This window comes from Dermochelys coriacea, chromosome 1 (assembly GCF_009764565.3).
Source record: "Dermochelys coriacea isolate rDerCor1 chromosome 1, rDerCor1.pri.v4, whole genome shotgun sequence".
Lineage (NCBI taxonomy): Eukaryota > Metazoa > Chordata > Testudines > Dermochelyidae > Dermochelys > Dermochelys coriacea.
Genome location: NC_050068.2, coordinates 329,876,815 through 329,893,979, shown reverse-complemented (window position 1 = coordinate 329,893,979; position 17,165 = coordinate 329,876,815). Strand labels below are relative to the sequence as shown.

At 43.9% G+C, this 17,165-nt stretch overlaps 1 protein-coding gene across 9 annotated transcripts in view; it reads right to left on the bottom strand.

Annotated features, from left to right (window-relative positions):
• PHTF2 (putative homeodomain transcription factor 2) overlaps positions 1-17,165 on the bottom strand; it is a 156,877-nt gene that overhangs the window by 121,273 nt on the left and 18,439 nt on the right. For all 9 annotated transcript variants that reach the window (XM_038396671.1, XM_043497647.1, XM_043497639.1 and 6 more), the window contains one exon: positions 15,183-15,262. In XM_038396671.1, coding sequence (XP_038252599.1) covers positions 15,183-15,227 — 45 coding nt within the window. In that variant the 5' untranslated portion in view covers positions 15,228-15,262. The remainder of the gene's footprint in view (positions 1-15,182; positions 15,263-17,165) is intronic.

The following is a 17,165-nucleotide window of genomic DNA, read 5'->3' as shown; positions in this document are numbered from 1 at the left end:
TTAGTCTCTAAGGTGCCACAAGTACTCCTTTTTCTTTTTGCAAATACAGACTAACACGGCTGCTACCCTGAAACTAAATCATTTTTGCTGCACTCCGCTGGACGCTTTCCAATTTTTCCACATCTTTCTTGTAGCGTGGGGTCCAAAACTCGACACAGTACTCCAGATGAGGCCTCACCAATGTCGAATAGAGGGGAATGATCACGTCCCTCGATCTGCTGGCAATGCCCCTACTTATACATCCCAAAATGCCATCGGCCTTCTTGGTAACAAGGGCACACTGTTGACTCATATCCAGCTTCTCGTCCACTGTAACCCCTAGGTCCTTTTCTGCAGAACTGCTGCCAAGCCATTCAGTCCCTAGTCTGTAGCGGTGCATGGGATTCTTCTGTCCTAAGTGCAGGACTCTGCACTTGTGCTTGTTGAACCTCATAAGAGCCACTGATCATTACCTGTTGAGCCCGACAGTCTAGCCAGCTTTCTATCCACCTTATAATCCATTCATCCAGCCCATACTACTTTAACTTGCTGGCAAGAATACTGTGGGAGACCATGTCAAAAGCTTTGCTAAAGTCAAGGAACACCACGTCCACTGCTTTCCCCTCATCCACTGGGCCAGTTATCTCATCATAGAAGGCAATTAGATTAGTCAGGCATGACTTGCCCTTGGTGAATCCATGCTGACTGTTCCTGATCACTTGCCTCTCCTGTAAGTGCTTCAGAATTGATTCCTTGAGGACCTGCTCCAGGATTTTTCCAGGGACTGAGGTGAGGCTGACTGGCCTGTAGTTCCCCGGATCCTCCTTCTTCCCTTTTTTAAAGATGAGTACTAATTAGCCTTTTTCCAGACGTCCGGAACCTCCCCCGACCGCCATGAGTTTTCAAAGATAATGGCCAATGGCTCTGCAATCCCATCCACCAACTCCTTTAGCACTCTCGGATGCAGTGCATCCAGCCCCATGGATTTGTGCTCATCCAGCTTTTCTAAAATAGCCCCGAACCACTTCTTTCTTCACAGAGGGCTGGTCACCTCCTCCCCATGCTGTGCCCAGTACAGCAGTCTGGGAGCTGACCTTGTTCGTGAAGACAGAGGCAAAAGCAGCATTGAGTACATTAGCTTTTTCCACATCCTCTGTCATTAGGTTACCTCCCTCATTCAGTAAGGGGCCCACACTTTCCTTTCCTTTCTTCTTGTTGCTAACATACCTGAAGAAACCCTTCTTGTTACTCTTAACATCTCTTGCTACCTGCAACTCCAGGTGTGATTTGGCCTTCCTGATTTCACTCCTGCATGCCCGAGCAATATTTTTATACTCTTCCCTGGTCATTTGTCCAATCTTCCACTTCTTGTAAGCTTCTTTTTTATGTTTAAGATCAGCAAGGATTTCACTGTTAAGCCAAGCTGGTCACCTGCCATATTTACTATTCTTTTTACACATCAGGATGGTTTGTCCCTGTAACCTCAATAAGGTTTCTTTAAATACAGCCAGCTCTCCTAGACTCCTTTCCCCCTCATGTTATTCTCCCAGGGGATCCTGCCCATCCGTTCCCTGAGGTTGTCAAAGTCTGCTTTTCTGAAGTCCAGGGCCTGTATTCTGCTGCTCTCCTTTCTTCCCTGTGTCAGGATCCTGAACTCGACCATCTCATGGTCACTGCCTCCCAGGTTCCCATCCACTTTTGCTTCCCCTACTAATTCTTCCCAGTTTGTGAGCAGCAGGTCAAGAAGACCTCTGCCCCTAATTGCTTCCTCCAGCACTTGCACCAGGAAATTGTCCCCTACACTTCCCAAAAACTTCCTGGATTGTCTGTGCGCTGCTGTATTGCTCTCTCAGCAGATATCAGGGTGATTGAAGTCTCCCATGAGAACCAGGGCCTGCGATCTAGTAACTTCCGTGAGTTGCTGGAAGAAAGCCTCGTCCACCTCATCCTCCTGGTCTGGTGGTCTATAGCAGACTCCAACCACGACATCACCCTTGTTGCTGACGCTTCTAAACTTAATCCAGAGACACTCAGGTTTTTCTGCAGTTTCATACCGTAGCTCTGAGCAATCATACTGCTCTCTTACATACAATGCAACTCCCCCACCTTTTCTGCCCTGCCTGTACTTCCTGAACAGTTTATATCCATCCATGACAGTACTCCAGACATGTGAGTTATCCCACCAAGTCTCTGTTATTCCAATCACATCATAATTCCTTGACTGTGCCAGGACTTCCAGTTCTCCCTGCTTGTTTCCCAGGCTTCCTGCATTTGTGTATAGGCACTTGAGATAACTTGCTGTTTGTCCTGCTTTCTTAGTATGAGGCAGGAGCCCTCCCTTCTCGTGCTCTCCTGCTCATGCTTCCTTCCGGTATCCCATGTCCACACTTACCTCAGAACTTTGGTCTCCTTCTCCCGGCAAACCTAGTTTAAAGCCCTCCTCGCAAGGTTAGCCAGCCTGCTTGCGAAGATGCTCTTCCCTCTCTTCATGAGGTGGAGCCCATCTCTGCCTAGCACTCCTTGGAGCACCATCCCATGGCCAAAGAATCCTAAGCCTTCTCTCCGACAGCACCTGCGTAGCTATTCGTTGACTTCCACGATTCAACGGTCTCTACCCAGGCCTTTTCCTTCCACGGGGAGGATGGACGAGACCACCACTTGCGCCTTGAACTCCTTTATCCTTCTTCCCAGAGCCACGTAGTCTGCAGTGATCCGCTCAAGGTCATTCTTGGCAGTATCATTGGTGTCCACATGGAGAAGCAGGAAGGGGTAGCAATCCGAGGGCTTCATGAGTTTCTGCAGTCTCTCCGTCACATTGTGAATCCTAGTTCCTGGCAAGCAGCAGACTTCCCAGTTTTCCTGGTCGGGGCGGCAGATAGATGACTCGGTCCCTCTGAGGAGAGGGTCCCCGACCACCACTACCCACCTCCCTCTCTGTAAATGACTGTAAATAGAAGAAATATTATCTTCCTGAGTTTGCAGGCTGCCTGAAACAATAGTCCTACAAAGAATAAACTGCTCCGCTCATCTCAACGGAATAGGAGCTCTGAAAACACAATGTTAAATATTTGTATATATAAGATCCAGAGGTCCAGAGTCTGAGTGTGCATGTGTCTCTGCAGACAGATCAGAGGGGAGGATGGTAGCCATTTGTGTCTTAACATTATGCAGAAGCCAGTGCTCTCAGCAACCAACACTTTTGAAGTGGTAAGCGAGTGACCCATTACAGACAGTTGACAAGAAGGTGTGTCTGTAATGGGCCACTTGCTTACCACTTCAAAAAGTTATTTTTCCTCCTTTGGTATCCTGCTGTTAATTGATTTATCTCGTTAGACTGACCTCACACTTGGTAAAGCAAGCCCCATCCGTCCACGTATTTATACCTGTTCCTGTACTTTCACTCCATGCATCTGATGAAGTGGGTTCTAAACCATGAAAGCTTATGCCCAAATAAATTTGTTAGTCTCTAAGGTGCCACAAGGACTCCTCGTTATTTTTGCTATTACAGACTAACACAGTTACCACTCAGAAACCGATGTTAATGATTTTTAATCCCCTCACTTCCCTTAATTTCTCTGGTAACATAGGTGCTGAAATTAAGGGTCCTGGGGGTGCTGTCACACCCACTGGCTTGAAGTAGTTTCCATTATATACAGGGTTTACAGTTTGGTTCAATAGCTCTCAGCACCCCCACTATAAAAATTGTTCGAACCCCCCTGTCTGGTCAATCTTTCATCCATGTCTATCTCATTATTCACCCTGGATTTTTGAATGCCATCTCAAATGCACACAAAAGCTTAATTTTTCCTCCAAAGCTTTTTCCTCAACTTTACCTCACCATCACATCTAATCCTGTCAAAGAGGCTCAATTTTCATTTTTGTCTATCATTCACTTCACATACATTCAGAATTTTGCCAAAACCAAATACAAGTATACTTCTAAAAAAATAAAATTTGTTTGAATGAGGATACAGTGGACCAAAACTTAAGAGTTGCACTAGTTTAACTGAGCAGAATATGGCTTAATAGATCTTTTATAAGTTACAAATAACAGCGATCAGTTAACTGACAGTAAACTTAATATATTGATACTCTAAAAATATATTTAATTTTTTTTTGCTAGTTTATGCACTCAGTGCCTTACAACTGATTCACAAAGCAATGTACTTTACTAAGCAATGAGTATGATTTCCCAGGAGATAGTAAAAAACTGCCAAGCTCCTGAAAGGTTAAAAAAAAAAAAAAAACACCCACCACCATTTCTTGTCTACTATTCAAAATTTCTAACCACTAATCCACTTGAGCAACTGGATAGCTACATTTTTCCTCAAGAATATAAACTTTAAAATATGTCTAAACCTCACTCAACCCAAGAGCTGCAGGGACACACGGAGCCAGGTAGGGACCCCATACCAGCCCCGCCAACCCTCTCCCTCCCCGTACCAGGAGGGGTCCCAGGCCATGCCCGCACATCTCCCCAGCACCAGGGGGAGTCCCGGGCCACCTCTCCCAGCACCAGGGGGAGTCCCGGGCCACCTCTCCCAGCACTCCCTGTCCACCACCCCTGACCCCCCGCCTAAGTTTTAATTAGGGGTATATAGTAAAAGTCATGGACAGGTCATGGGTCGTGAATTTTTGTTTACTGCCCGTGACCTGTCCATGACTTTCACTAAAAATACCAGTGACTAAAACGTAGCCTTAACCGTAAGTGATTTTGTTTATAACTTCCCAGACAAAATCATTCAGAGAATATAATTTATATATGGATGGTGCCTCTAATACAGCTCAAACAATACTACTATTTGGTTTTAAAAAAATTAATTTTTATAGCAATTGATATGAAATAAGTTCTCTTTGATCAATGTATCAATTTAGTTATTTCAAAGACAGCTAACCTGTGATTTAAGTAATGCCTCATGCTAGCTGTGTTTGCATTATAAATTATTTCTTCCCAGCATCTTGCTCATGAATAGACAAAAGAAATAAGCCATATGTGCGCCAAGACTGAATTTGAGCTTTGTGAAGGACACTGATATTCACTTTAAACTAACATAGTTATGGTATCAACATGTAGTCCAATACTCACAGCACCTTGTGATTCTAACGGAATCAATTAATATTTCAAGAGTCATTCATAATTTATGTCCAGGGTAAACAACCATTCTCCAAGATTATATTTCTGAGAATACATACTTGCTCTTTCATTATATATATATGTATGTTTTAAAGGCTTAGCACAAAAAAAAGTTAATACATAAGGGGGAAAAAAAACCCTAACCATATTATAATTTTTCTGCTTAGAAGTTCTGAAGAATGATGCAACATCATATTTAGTACCAGAATTCCAAAAGATACTAAATACAATCCCAAGAGCAAATTCATTTTTAAATTACCGGTAATTTCTATGGACCTTCTGTTCCAGAAATAAAAAATAAAACTGAATATTTTATTACGAGTGCCTAGCATAACTGCATTTACTAACATCCTTGAGAAGTAATTTTATTCTTTCCTTAGTGATCTACAGGGAAGAAGTGGTAGCAAGTCAGTAATACAGCAGTACCACCAACTTTGCTGTAGTTTACTTCTGTTCACTATGGATAAGTCTCTCTTTGTTTGGAGATGGGCAGAGCTTGTTCCTAGGTATGGACTGTGTGAAAGGAGACAAGAGAATGGAGTAGGGAAATGGAGCACATGTGCAGGAAAAATAAGTGGTCATACTGAGGATGGGAAGAATGCTCCAGGGGTTAGGATGATAGCCTAAGAATAGGAAAACCTCGGTTCAATTCCCTGCTTTGCCACAAAACTTTGTGTAACCTTGGCAAGTCACTTCGCCCGTGTGTCTCAGCTCCCCATCTATAAAAACAGGTACAGTATAATACTTTCCCTACCTCACAGGGGTACTGTGAGGATAAATACACTACAAATTGTGAAGCACTCTGAGATCTACTGATTAAAAATACTTTATAAGAAAGGTAACAACATTAGCTGATACTAGGAAGTGAAGTAGTGACTAATTTTTCACTATTCAAATGGGACAGAGAAATGGAAGAAGACTGTACAAGTTGCCCACCACGCTGTTCAGGACTTCTAACCTTTCAGCTTCCTGATGTGAGTCCTGACTCCCAGTACATGAACAGTTAACCACCAATGACTAAAGAAGAGAAGGTTATTCACCCTATGAAATAACTGAGGTTCTTTGAGATGTGTGTCCATGAGGGTGCTCCACTTTAGGTGTTCATGTGCCCCTCTGCTCATAATTGGAGATTTGTGATAACACTGCCCGGTTGGGTCATACATGCATGGTCCCCATTTCGCGCCACTACGGGTGGTTATTTGGTGTTGTGCGACCATCCCCCCCCCTTTCCTTCTCTACTGCAGAGCACTTAGCCCTGGTCTACACTACAAGTTTAGGTCAAATTTAGCAGTGTTGGATCGATTTAACCCTGCACCCATCCACACAACGAAACCATTTTGACGACTTAATAGGCTCTTAAAATAGACTTCTGTTCTCCTCCCCAAGAGGATTAGCGCTGAAATTGACATCACCGGGTCAAATTTGGGGTAGTGTGGACGCAATTCAACGGTATTGGCCTCCGGGAGCTATCCCAGAGTGCTCCATTGTGACTGCTCTGGGCAGCACTCTCAACTCAGATGCACTGGCTAGGTAGACAGGAAAAGCCCCACAAACTTTTGAATTTCATTTCCTGTTTGGCCACCATGGTCTCCTCTGCTGATGAGTTCTGCACGGAGTCCCAGAATCACAAAAGAGCTCCAGCATGGACCAAACGGGAGATACTGGGTCTGATAGCTGTATGGGGAGACGAATCTGTGCTATCAGAACTCTGTTCCAAAAGACAAAATGCCAAAATATTTGAAAAAAATCTCCAAGGGCATGAAGGACAGAGGCTATAACAGAGACCCACAGCAGTGCCGCGTGAAACTTAAGAAGCTCAGGCAAGCCTATCAAAAAATCCAAGAGACAAATGCCTGCTTGGGATCAGAGCCTCAGACATGCCGCTTCTATGATGAGCTGCATGCAATTTTACGGGATGCCCCTACAACTACACCACACCTGTATGTGGCCTCCTGCAAGGGAGTCTCACGCAACAGGGATGAGGACTTTGGGGACGAGGTAGATGATGAGGAGGGGAAGACTGAAGATAGTGCACACCAGGCAAGTGGAGAAACCATTCTCCCCGACAGCCAGGAACTTTTTAATCACCCTGGAGCCAATATCCTCCCAACTCAGGCTCCCAGACCTTGAAGGTGTAGAAGACCCCTCTGGTGAGTGTACCTTTGTAAATATAATACACGGTTTAAAAGCAAGCATGTTTAATGATTAATTTGCCCTGAACACTTGGGATGCGTTCGCGGCCAGTACAGCTACTGGAAAAGTCTGTTTACATGTCTGGGGATGGAGCAGAAATCCTCCAGGGACATCTCAATGAAGCTCTCCTGGAGGTACTCCCAAAGCCTTTGCAAAAGATTTCTGGGGAGGGCAGCCTTATTGCGTCCTCCATGGTAGGACACTTTACCACACCAGGCCAGTAGCACGTAGTCTGGAATTACTGCATAAGAAAGCATAGCAGCATGTGGTCCCGGTGTTTGCTGGCATTCAAGCAACATCCGTTCTTTCTCTCTCTGTGTTATCCTCAGGAGAGTGATATCATTCATGGCCACCTAGTTGAAATAGGGGAATTTTATTAAGGGGACATTCAGAGGTGGTGGTTCCTGCTGGACTGTTTGCCTGTGGCTGAAAAGAAATCATCCCCGCTGTTAGCCACATGGTGTGGGGGGGGGAGGGGAATTAAGCAATCATCCCAGAGAATTGGTGGTGGTGGGGGCAGAGGATTAGTTGGGTTTGTGCAGCATGTTAACCCGAAATCATCAGCCCCTCCTTTTAAATAGACAATGTTTTTCAGTTTTACTCTCCCTTTCTTTCCTCCCGCAGCTGCAAATGTTTCAATGCTGCCCTTAGCATCACCATCCCAGAGGCTAGTGCAGATAAGAAGGTGAAAAAAACCGCACTCGTGATAAAATGTTCTCTGAGCTCATGCAGTCCTCCCACACTGAAAGAGCCCAGCAAAATGCGTGGAGGTAGACAATGTCAGAGTCCAGGAAAGCACAAAATGAACGCGAGGACAGGAGGGACGTACGAGAGGATAGATGGCTAGAGCAACAGGAGAGGTGGTGGCAGTGTGAGGAGAGGAAGCAGGATGCAATGCTGAGGCTACTGGAGGATCAAACTGATATGCTCCGGTGTATGGTTGAGGTGCAGAAAACGCACAGACCGCCACTGCCGCCCCGTGTAATCAACCGCCCTCCTGCCGAAGTTCCATAGCCTCCTCACCTGAAAGCCCAAGAACATGAGGGGAGAGGGGGGCGCTCCAGGCACCGAACCACTCCACCCCAGAGGACTGCCCAAGCAACAGAAGACTAGCATTCAATAAGTTTTGAAGTGCAATATGGCCTTCTCCTCCGCCACCCCACCCAGTGCTTTCCTCTTCTCCCACCCCTCCCGGGCTACCTTGGCGGTTATCCCCCTATTTGTGTGACTAATTAATAAAGAATGCATGAATTTGAAATGACTTTATTGCCTCTGCAAGCAGTGATTGAAGGTGGGAGGGGAGGACGGCTGGCTTAAAAGGAAGTAGAGTGAACCAAGGGGGCGGGTTTTCATCAAGAAGAAACAAACAGAACTGACACACCATAGCCTGGTCAGCCATGAAACTGGTTTTCAAAGCTTCTCTGATTCGCACCCCTTTCTGCTGTGCTCTTCTAATCATGCTGGTGTCTGGCTGCACGTAATCAGCAGCTAGGCGATTTGCCTCAACTTCCCACCCAGCCATAAACAACTCCCCTTTATTCTCAGATATTGTGGAACACAAAGCAAGTAGTAATAACAATGGGAATATTGGTTTCGCTGAGGTCTAACCGAGTCAGTAAACTGCACCAGTGCGCTTTTAAACATCCAAATGCACATTCTACCACCATTCTGCACTTGCTCAGCCTATAGTTGAACAGCTCCTGACTACTGTTCAGTGTGCCTGCGTATGGCTTCATGAGCCATGGCATTAAACGGGTAGGCTGAGTCCCCAAGGATAACTATAGGCATTTCAACATTCCCAACGGTTATTTTCTGGTCCGGTAAGTCAGTCCCTTGCTGCAGCAGTTCATACAGACCAGAGTTCCTGAAGATGCAAGCGTCATGTACCTTTCCCGGCCATCCCACATTGATGTCTGTGAAATGTCCCTTGTGATCCACCAGTGCTTGCAGCACCACTGAAAAAGTACTCTTCAGTTTATGTACTGGCTGCCTTGGTGCTCTGGTCCCAAGGTAGGGATATGCGTTCCGTCTACCACCCCACCACAGTTAGGGAATCCCATTGCAGCAAAGCCATCCCCTATAACCTGCACATTTCTCTGAAATCAATTTGAAAAGCCTCTGTTTAGATATGGTGTCCCCTTTGGATCGTTCAATTATTGAGACAAATAAATTTCAGAGACTTGCAGAATGACTTCGTTCTATGTAAAATTGTGGACATCCTGCATATGTCCAGGGTATGGAGTGTTTACTCCCATCTATCTGTGGGATTTTGGATAGAATGTCAGTAGATGGATGGGTTGATTGAGGTGGAATGATGGGGAAACCTTAGGCAAAAAACTTGGGATGCAGCCTCAGGGAAACTCTCTTTGAAAAAGATTATGTATGTTGGGTCTGCAATGAGAGCTCCCAGCTCTCTGCCTATCTGGCGGATGTAATAGCTACAAGAAGCGCTACCTTCATCAAAAGGTGAAGGAGAGAGCATGTTGCCATTGGCTCAAATGGTGGGCCGGTGAGGACTTGAAGGACTAAGCTGAGATCCTATGCTGGGGCAGGATTTCACACTTCAGGGTGAATGTTGTTGAGGCCTTTGCAGAACTGCTTGGTAAGTGGGCAGGTGAAAAAAAAAAAATCAATAAATCATCTACTTTGTGGTGGAATGCTGATAGCTCAGAGATGTACCTTGATTGAGCTCATGGAGATGCCTGATTTTTTAAGTTCTAATATTAGAGGTAAAGAGGCTGAGATGGATACAATCTTTCGTCGGCACCAGGTATCTAATCACTTCCATTTGTGTAGGTATGTATGGGTGGGGTGGCTGTTCTGCAGCTATTTAACAAAATGTTTTGTACTTCCTTCAAGCACATAATTTCAGATCCTTGGCGCAACCACGCTTTGAGATTGAGTATTTCTAGATCCAGGGGGGAAGGATTTGATCTGCATCCTGGGACAGGAGGAGAGGCAGACGTGGACATGTGCGTGATGAACACTCTGCCATTTTGAGAAGGTAAGGGAATCAGGTTTGCAGAGGCCATGTGGGGGCTATATAAGGATTACTTTGGACTTTTCCAGTCTGATCCTGTAAAGAACCCATGCTAGGAGGGGGGAGGTAGGAAAGGTGTATAGGAGGGGAGCATCCCATTTGATAAGAAAGGCATCACCTAAGGAGTGAAGACTCAGCCCTGGCATTTAGTGCAGTTACATAGCACCAATGCCTAAATACATTGTGAAGCACATGTGTCCAGCTCCCACTCATGGCCTGAGAGAAGTTCCTGCTTAATGTATCTGCTGTGGTGTTTTGGCATCCAGATAAGTATGATGCTGTGATGTCAATATTGTGCGTGATGCATCAGTGCCAGAGCCACATGGTGTCTATGCATAGGGAGCGTGAGCATGCTCCCCCTTGTCTGTTTATGTAAAACATGCATGCCACCTTCTCTGTGAGATCTTGTATGGTCTTGTCTTTTTTGATGGGTAAGAAGTAGGAGCAAGCATTGCAAATGGCTCATAGTTCTAAAAGATTAATGTGCAGAAGGGATTCTGCTGGGAACCAACAGCCCTGGATAGAATGTGAGTTCAGATGTGCTCCTCAACCCAAAAGTGATGTGTGTCGTGATGGTCATCATTGGGGGATTCTGTAGAAAAAGACACCCACCTCCATGCAGATGTTGTCTGGCTGTGTCCACCAGAGTATGGAGTTTTTTTTCTTGTTTGGCACTGTGAAGCATTTGTTTATATTGTGCCTGTGTGGGCCATCTCACATGTAGTCTCGCATGCTTGATGACAAAAGTCATAACACCATGGGGTCCAATAGTTGCAAGCAAGTCCTGGCGGTTACTTGTGGACTGTTTCATGCCATGGTGATCAGATTAGTTAAGATTAGAAATCATTGCCATGGTAGAGAGGCCATCACCTCAGGAGAACTGAGGTAGGCTCTGATGAATTCTAGTTCTTGCACTGGTGTTAACATTGATTTTTGTGCGTTTATTTGGAGGCCTGGTTTATAGGTATCACTGACCCCTTCTGAAGTGGGTCTGATAATTGAACAGGGCCTATAAACCAGAGGTGGGCAAAGTACAGCCTGCAGGCCACATCTGGCCCGTGGGACCATCCTGCTCAGTCCTTGAGCTCCTGGCCAGGGAGGCTAGCCCGTGCCCCCCCCCCCACTGTCCTTCCTCCCCCAGAGCAGGGGGCAGTTGGATGGGGTGGAGGTTCAGGGGGACGGGGAACAGGGGGCAGGGGTGTGGATAGGGGTTGGGGTCCCAGAGGAGGCGGTCAGGTGACAAGGAGCAGGGGGGGTGGGAAGTGGGAGGGGCCAGGCTGTTTGGGGAGGCACAGCCTTCCCTACCCAGCCCTCCATATAGAGTTTCGCAGACCTGATGTGGCCCTCGGGCCAAAAAGTTTATAGCAGGGGTGGGCAGAGGGCTGAAAAAGATAAGCTGGAGGAAGAGCTGCAGGAAGGAGACTAACTCCTGTGACTGGTCCTGGAGCAGAGAGAGATGTCCAGAGTGACAAGCCTCTGGGCCCCTGCAGTCTACACTAGGCATCTGAATAGTTTTGTATTACTTTGAAAGCTTTTTGGTTTAAATTAATAAACCATACCCTTCATATTTAGGTTGCCTAATTCTTTCCATTTAAAAAAAGGTCACAAAATATTTCATTTTTGCAAAGCTCTAAACACCTCTGTTCTCTACAGAAGGCCTTTGAAATTCACCTGGGAGAAGAATCCTGGGGGGATCAAAAAAGGGCCTTGTCTTCATCCATGAAATTCCATTCAAGTATTAAGTTTTAAACTGTTAAAATTGCCACTTCCCTTCTATCTTTTATGACATTAGCACAATTTGGCAGCATGCCAAAACAACTGAACATGAACATGGTACCATGCCATTACTAAAGTAACAACAGCACAACACACGCTACATTGGGAACACCAAGATCAAACAGTGTTTCCAGGGGTAGGGAAGAAAGAGCTGGTTCATGTTCCCCCCCCCCCCCAACAACTCTTATCCCTACCCAGAGCCACAAGCTCATCTCTCCAGCGGCTTAATTTGTAATGAAAGAGGTGCCAGGGCTCAAGCATTTTTGTACTTTCATAACCGATGTGGCAAGTGGTGCCAGTGCTATGAATTGCCAAACCTAGAGGTGTCAGGGCTCAGCCTTGGCACAAATTAACCCCTGCCCCTCTCCTTCTAGGACCACCATATGAGGAAGAAGCTTACCCCTGCATCTCAGTATAGAGGAAAAAGGAAGGTAAGCCACGTGCCCCTAAACAAGGCACAAGACCCAAGGCATGGCCCTACTGATCCCCTCTCCTCTCTAGAGTTCCCCCCCATCTTCTGGGGAAGAAGAAAAACAGGCAGGCAAACTCCCTGACACCACTCCCCAGAACAAGCAAAGCTCATGGCCCCAGCAGCCCATTCCGCCCCCCCCGTCCCCCGGGGATAACAGCTTTCTGCAGCAGGTCCTGTATTTCAATTGGCAGAATTCCATGCTGAAGGAAGCTCCAGGGTTTAAAGCTTGAAGATGATGCATGGGGGTGGGAGGGGAAGATGTTATTGTTGCACAGAATATAATTTTTCCCTTTTTAAGTAGAGGCTAGGAAATAAACTACAGTAAAGATTGTTATTTAATATATTTTATGTTGCAAAGTCAAGCACTTGAAAATATTCAACATAGGGAATGAGGCATCTATTCAATGGTTGTTTTTATCTTCATCATTCCGTGTGCGGTCCCTACTTTATTTAATGCAAATTATCCAGATTTTGGACTGAATACAGAATTATTTCCTTGTTGTCCTTTCTAAGGCATTCACATATTAATGAATTTATCTCCCCAATGAGATAAAAGTATTATTCTCCCCATTTTACAGATGGCCTCAGGCAAACCTCTCAATTTGGCAATCTCAGGGCCTCTTCCTGATTTCCACCCGTTCTCATTTGATCAGCTATTCTACTGCCAGAGAAGCTGAGCGTGCACCACTTCCATTGACTTTAGTTGCAGTTGCGAGGACTCACCACTTTCTCACAGCGGGCCCAGGAACACAACATGAAAATAAAGTATCCCTGTGTGCCATTCACCTGTCTTAACCACAAGACCATCCTCTCTTTCAACAGTTCCTTACCTCATTCCTTATATATCTTCCAACTTCTAGAGCAAATGAGGCAGGGATCCTACAAATAGCCTAATTTCACAACACAATTCTGAATCATTCCCTTAACACCATCCATCCTGATCTCTGAATGGCCAGGGTGCAGTGGGGAGGGAAAAAAAAAAAAAAAAGGTCTTTAATTCCATGATCACGCCCTATCAAAAAGCATACCATAAGAGGACTGAATTAATTATCTAAACATTCAAGTCAATTACTTCACAACTTAAATAATATTTTAAATAGGGGGGTGTTTGGTATGTAATTTTATCTTAGAATGTTCAGACTCGAAGGTTTACACCAGACTTGTAAAAAGACTTGCAACTAGTACCAGAGGGGAGAAAACAAACCTAATGCTTCAATCTATTTGTCAGTAATTCTTCCATTAGTTTTCCTTACAACAAAAGGTTCCTGCACTTTAATTTAAAATATTTTATTTCTTCTAGCAAAGACCTAAATAATGGGGGACAGGGATAACTGAAGTAGTCTTCATTCATTAGTATGCTTTGAAAACATTTTACAATTAAATGTGTTTTAATATAATCAAAACTACATTATAAATAGCATCTCATTTAGTTATCAAGGTTTTAGATCTGCCTTTTCAATGTCACGTTATCCACAATTGTAAAGGTTCAACACAATAGTGCAATGAAAACAATAATTATTGCAGGTTTCATAGTAGCATTAGCTTATCCCAAGTGAACAAAAATTATTAAGAGTTGCTTATTTACAAACAAATGAGGGGTTTTTTTAAATCCAAAAACAAAAAAAACAAAAACGAAACAAAAAAACCACCACCATCATACACACAAACAAAAAAAACCCTTACTTTTCATTAGAGCCTAAATATAGTACATGTTTAAACTAATATGCATTATAGAAGACAGACCTTCCTGGTTTAAATCCTAGTATCAGAGCACTGAAATCATGAATTCTAGCTCTGTGCTGCTTTATAACTGAAAAGCAGTTCAATTTATAAAGTATATTAAAAAACTGTGGCAGACTAAGTCATGAATGATACAGTTTGAAATTGCTGAGATTTTAAAAACAAAATATGGAGCAACATTTAGCAGTTTTCATGTACATTAATGGAATACCTTAACAAATCCTAGAAACAATTGTGGATATATAATGGATAATTTTAAAAAAAAAAAAAAAAAAAACCTACACCACACACTATCAGTACAAATAAAAAAATTTTTAAATTTGAATATTCTGGAAAGCAGAGCCATTAACCGATGAGTGAAAAGATAAATGAAATCTTTACTTTCAGCCTTGCAGTTTGCTTTTCCTTCAAATAGTGTTATTTCAATACTTTCTAAAGTATGAGAAAATGACTTAAGTACTACATAAACTGTAAATTCTCCTATACACCAATGTTTTAGTCTTCAACCAATAAATGAAAACTTTCCTTCAAAACCACATTTTTCCTTTTAAGGAAAAAAAAAAAAAAAACAAAAACAAAAACAAAAAACAAGCAGCCCAAAACGAATCAACACACACTTTTCAATAGAAGTTTCATTGCCATAAGTACTCTTAATATATGTTTAATCAAGCATTTTTGGAAAAATAGTTTGAGCTACTCATTTCCAGACACTACACAAATCAACACTTCAAGAGAAAAAAAAACAAACTTCATATAAAAAGACAAAACAAAAACCCAACCACCACCAAAACCCCCCTTCCTTTCTTTTACCACTACCATCAACACCACATTTTAACTGAAAAGCTTACCTTTTTCTGGTACCAGACTATTGCATCCGTTACTTTTGACGCCATTTATTCTACTGCATTCGCACGGTAGTCATTTTAGGCTGTTGAAAGACAGACAATTTTTACTTCCACCTTCCAAGAAAAGACTGATCAACAGGCAAGTAAACTACTCTAGTTACCTGCAGAGGAAAGTGGTCTACAGGTATACTTACATTACATTTGCCTCATTATTTTAGTACTAAGTTTTCCCCATCTAAACAAAAATCTTCTGCCATAGTAAGGAGACAGAAGTTTCTATTTCAAGAGCTTTCTCCACTCTGTAAAGTAATGCATACCTGGCAAACAAAGTAAGCTTTACTGCCCTGGTAAGTTTCATAGGATACATCTACACTGCAATAAAAAAAAACCCATGATACCAAGTCTCAGTCTGGATCAACTGGTTCATAGGCTCACAGGGCTTGGGCTGCAGGGCTAAAATTTGCAACAGACAGATGGGTTCAGGCTGGAGCTCAGGCTCTGAGACCCACCCCCGTCATGGGGTTTCAGAGCCAGGGTTTCAGAGCCTAGGCTCCAGCCTGAGCTCAAATATCTACATTGGAATTTTTAGCCCTGCAAGCAAAAGTCAGCTGACTTGGGCCAGCCGCAGCCATGCCATAGGTCTTTTATTGCAGTGTGGAAGCATAGACCGTTAAAGCCAGAAGGGACAATCATTATCATCTAGTCTGACCTGCACATTGCAGGCCACAGAAACTCATCTACCCACTCCTGAAATAGACCCATAACCTGTGGCCGAGTTACTAAAGTCCTCAAATCTTGATTTAAAGACTCAAAGTTAGAGAATCCACTATTTACTCTAGTTCAAACTAGCAAGTGATCCATGCCCCACATTGTAGAGGAAGGCAAAAAGCCCTCAGGGTCTCTGCCAACCTGACCGGGTGGAAATTCCCTCTCAATCCCAAATATGGCAATCGGTTAAACCCTGAGAAGGTCAATGATGCCCACTGCCAGACAGCTGGGAAAGAATTCTCTGTAGTAACTTGGAACCCTCCCCATCTAGCATCCCGTGTCCTGCCACTGGAGATATTTGCCAATAGCGATCAACAATGGGCCTCATGCCATTGTACACAATCTCATCACACAATTCCCTTCATAAACTTATCAAGCTCAGTCTTGAAACTAGTCTGGTTTTCTGCCCTCTCTTCTCCCCTTGGGAGGCTGTTCCTGAAGTTCATTCCTCTGATGATCAAAAACCTTGATCTAATTTCAACCCTATACTGGTTGATCGCCAGCTTTTATCCATTTGTTCTTGTGCCAACATTGGCCCTGACTTAAATAATTCCTCTCCCTCCCTGGGTGGTTATCCCTCCGATATATTTACACAGAGAGCAATCATCTCTCTCCTCAGCATCTGTTAGACTCAGTAAGCCAAGTTCTGTAAGCCTCCTCTCATAAGGTAGATTCTCCATTCCTCAGAGTATCTTAGTAGCCATTCTCTGCACCTGTTTCTTAAACATGGGAGACCAAAATTGCACATAGTATTCCAGATGAGGTCTCACCAATGCTTTGTACAACTGTAATAACCTCCCCTTTCCCTACTGGAATACCTCACCTGGTGCATCCTAGGATTGCATTACCCTTTTTCACAGACTCACTGTCACCCTGTCATCTACTAATACACCCAGGTCTTTCTCCTACTCTGTTGATTCCAACTTATAAATCCCCAGCTTAAAGCAAAAATTCTTGTTATTCCCTTGCACTTAGCACTATTAAATTTCATCCCATGTCTCTTTCTCCAGTGTTCAAGGTCATGCAAATCTTCTTAGAACATGCCAGTCCTCCTCCTATATTAACAATACCTACTAATTATGTGTCATCCACAAATTTTATTAGCACACACTTTTTGTGCCAAGGTCATGGATGAAAATGTTAAATAAGATTGGTCCCAAGACCAATCCTTAAGGAACTCCCCTAATAACCTCTCTCCGGATTGGCAGTTCACCTTTC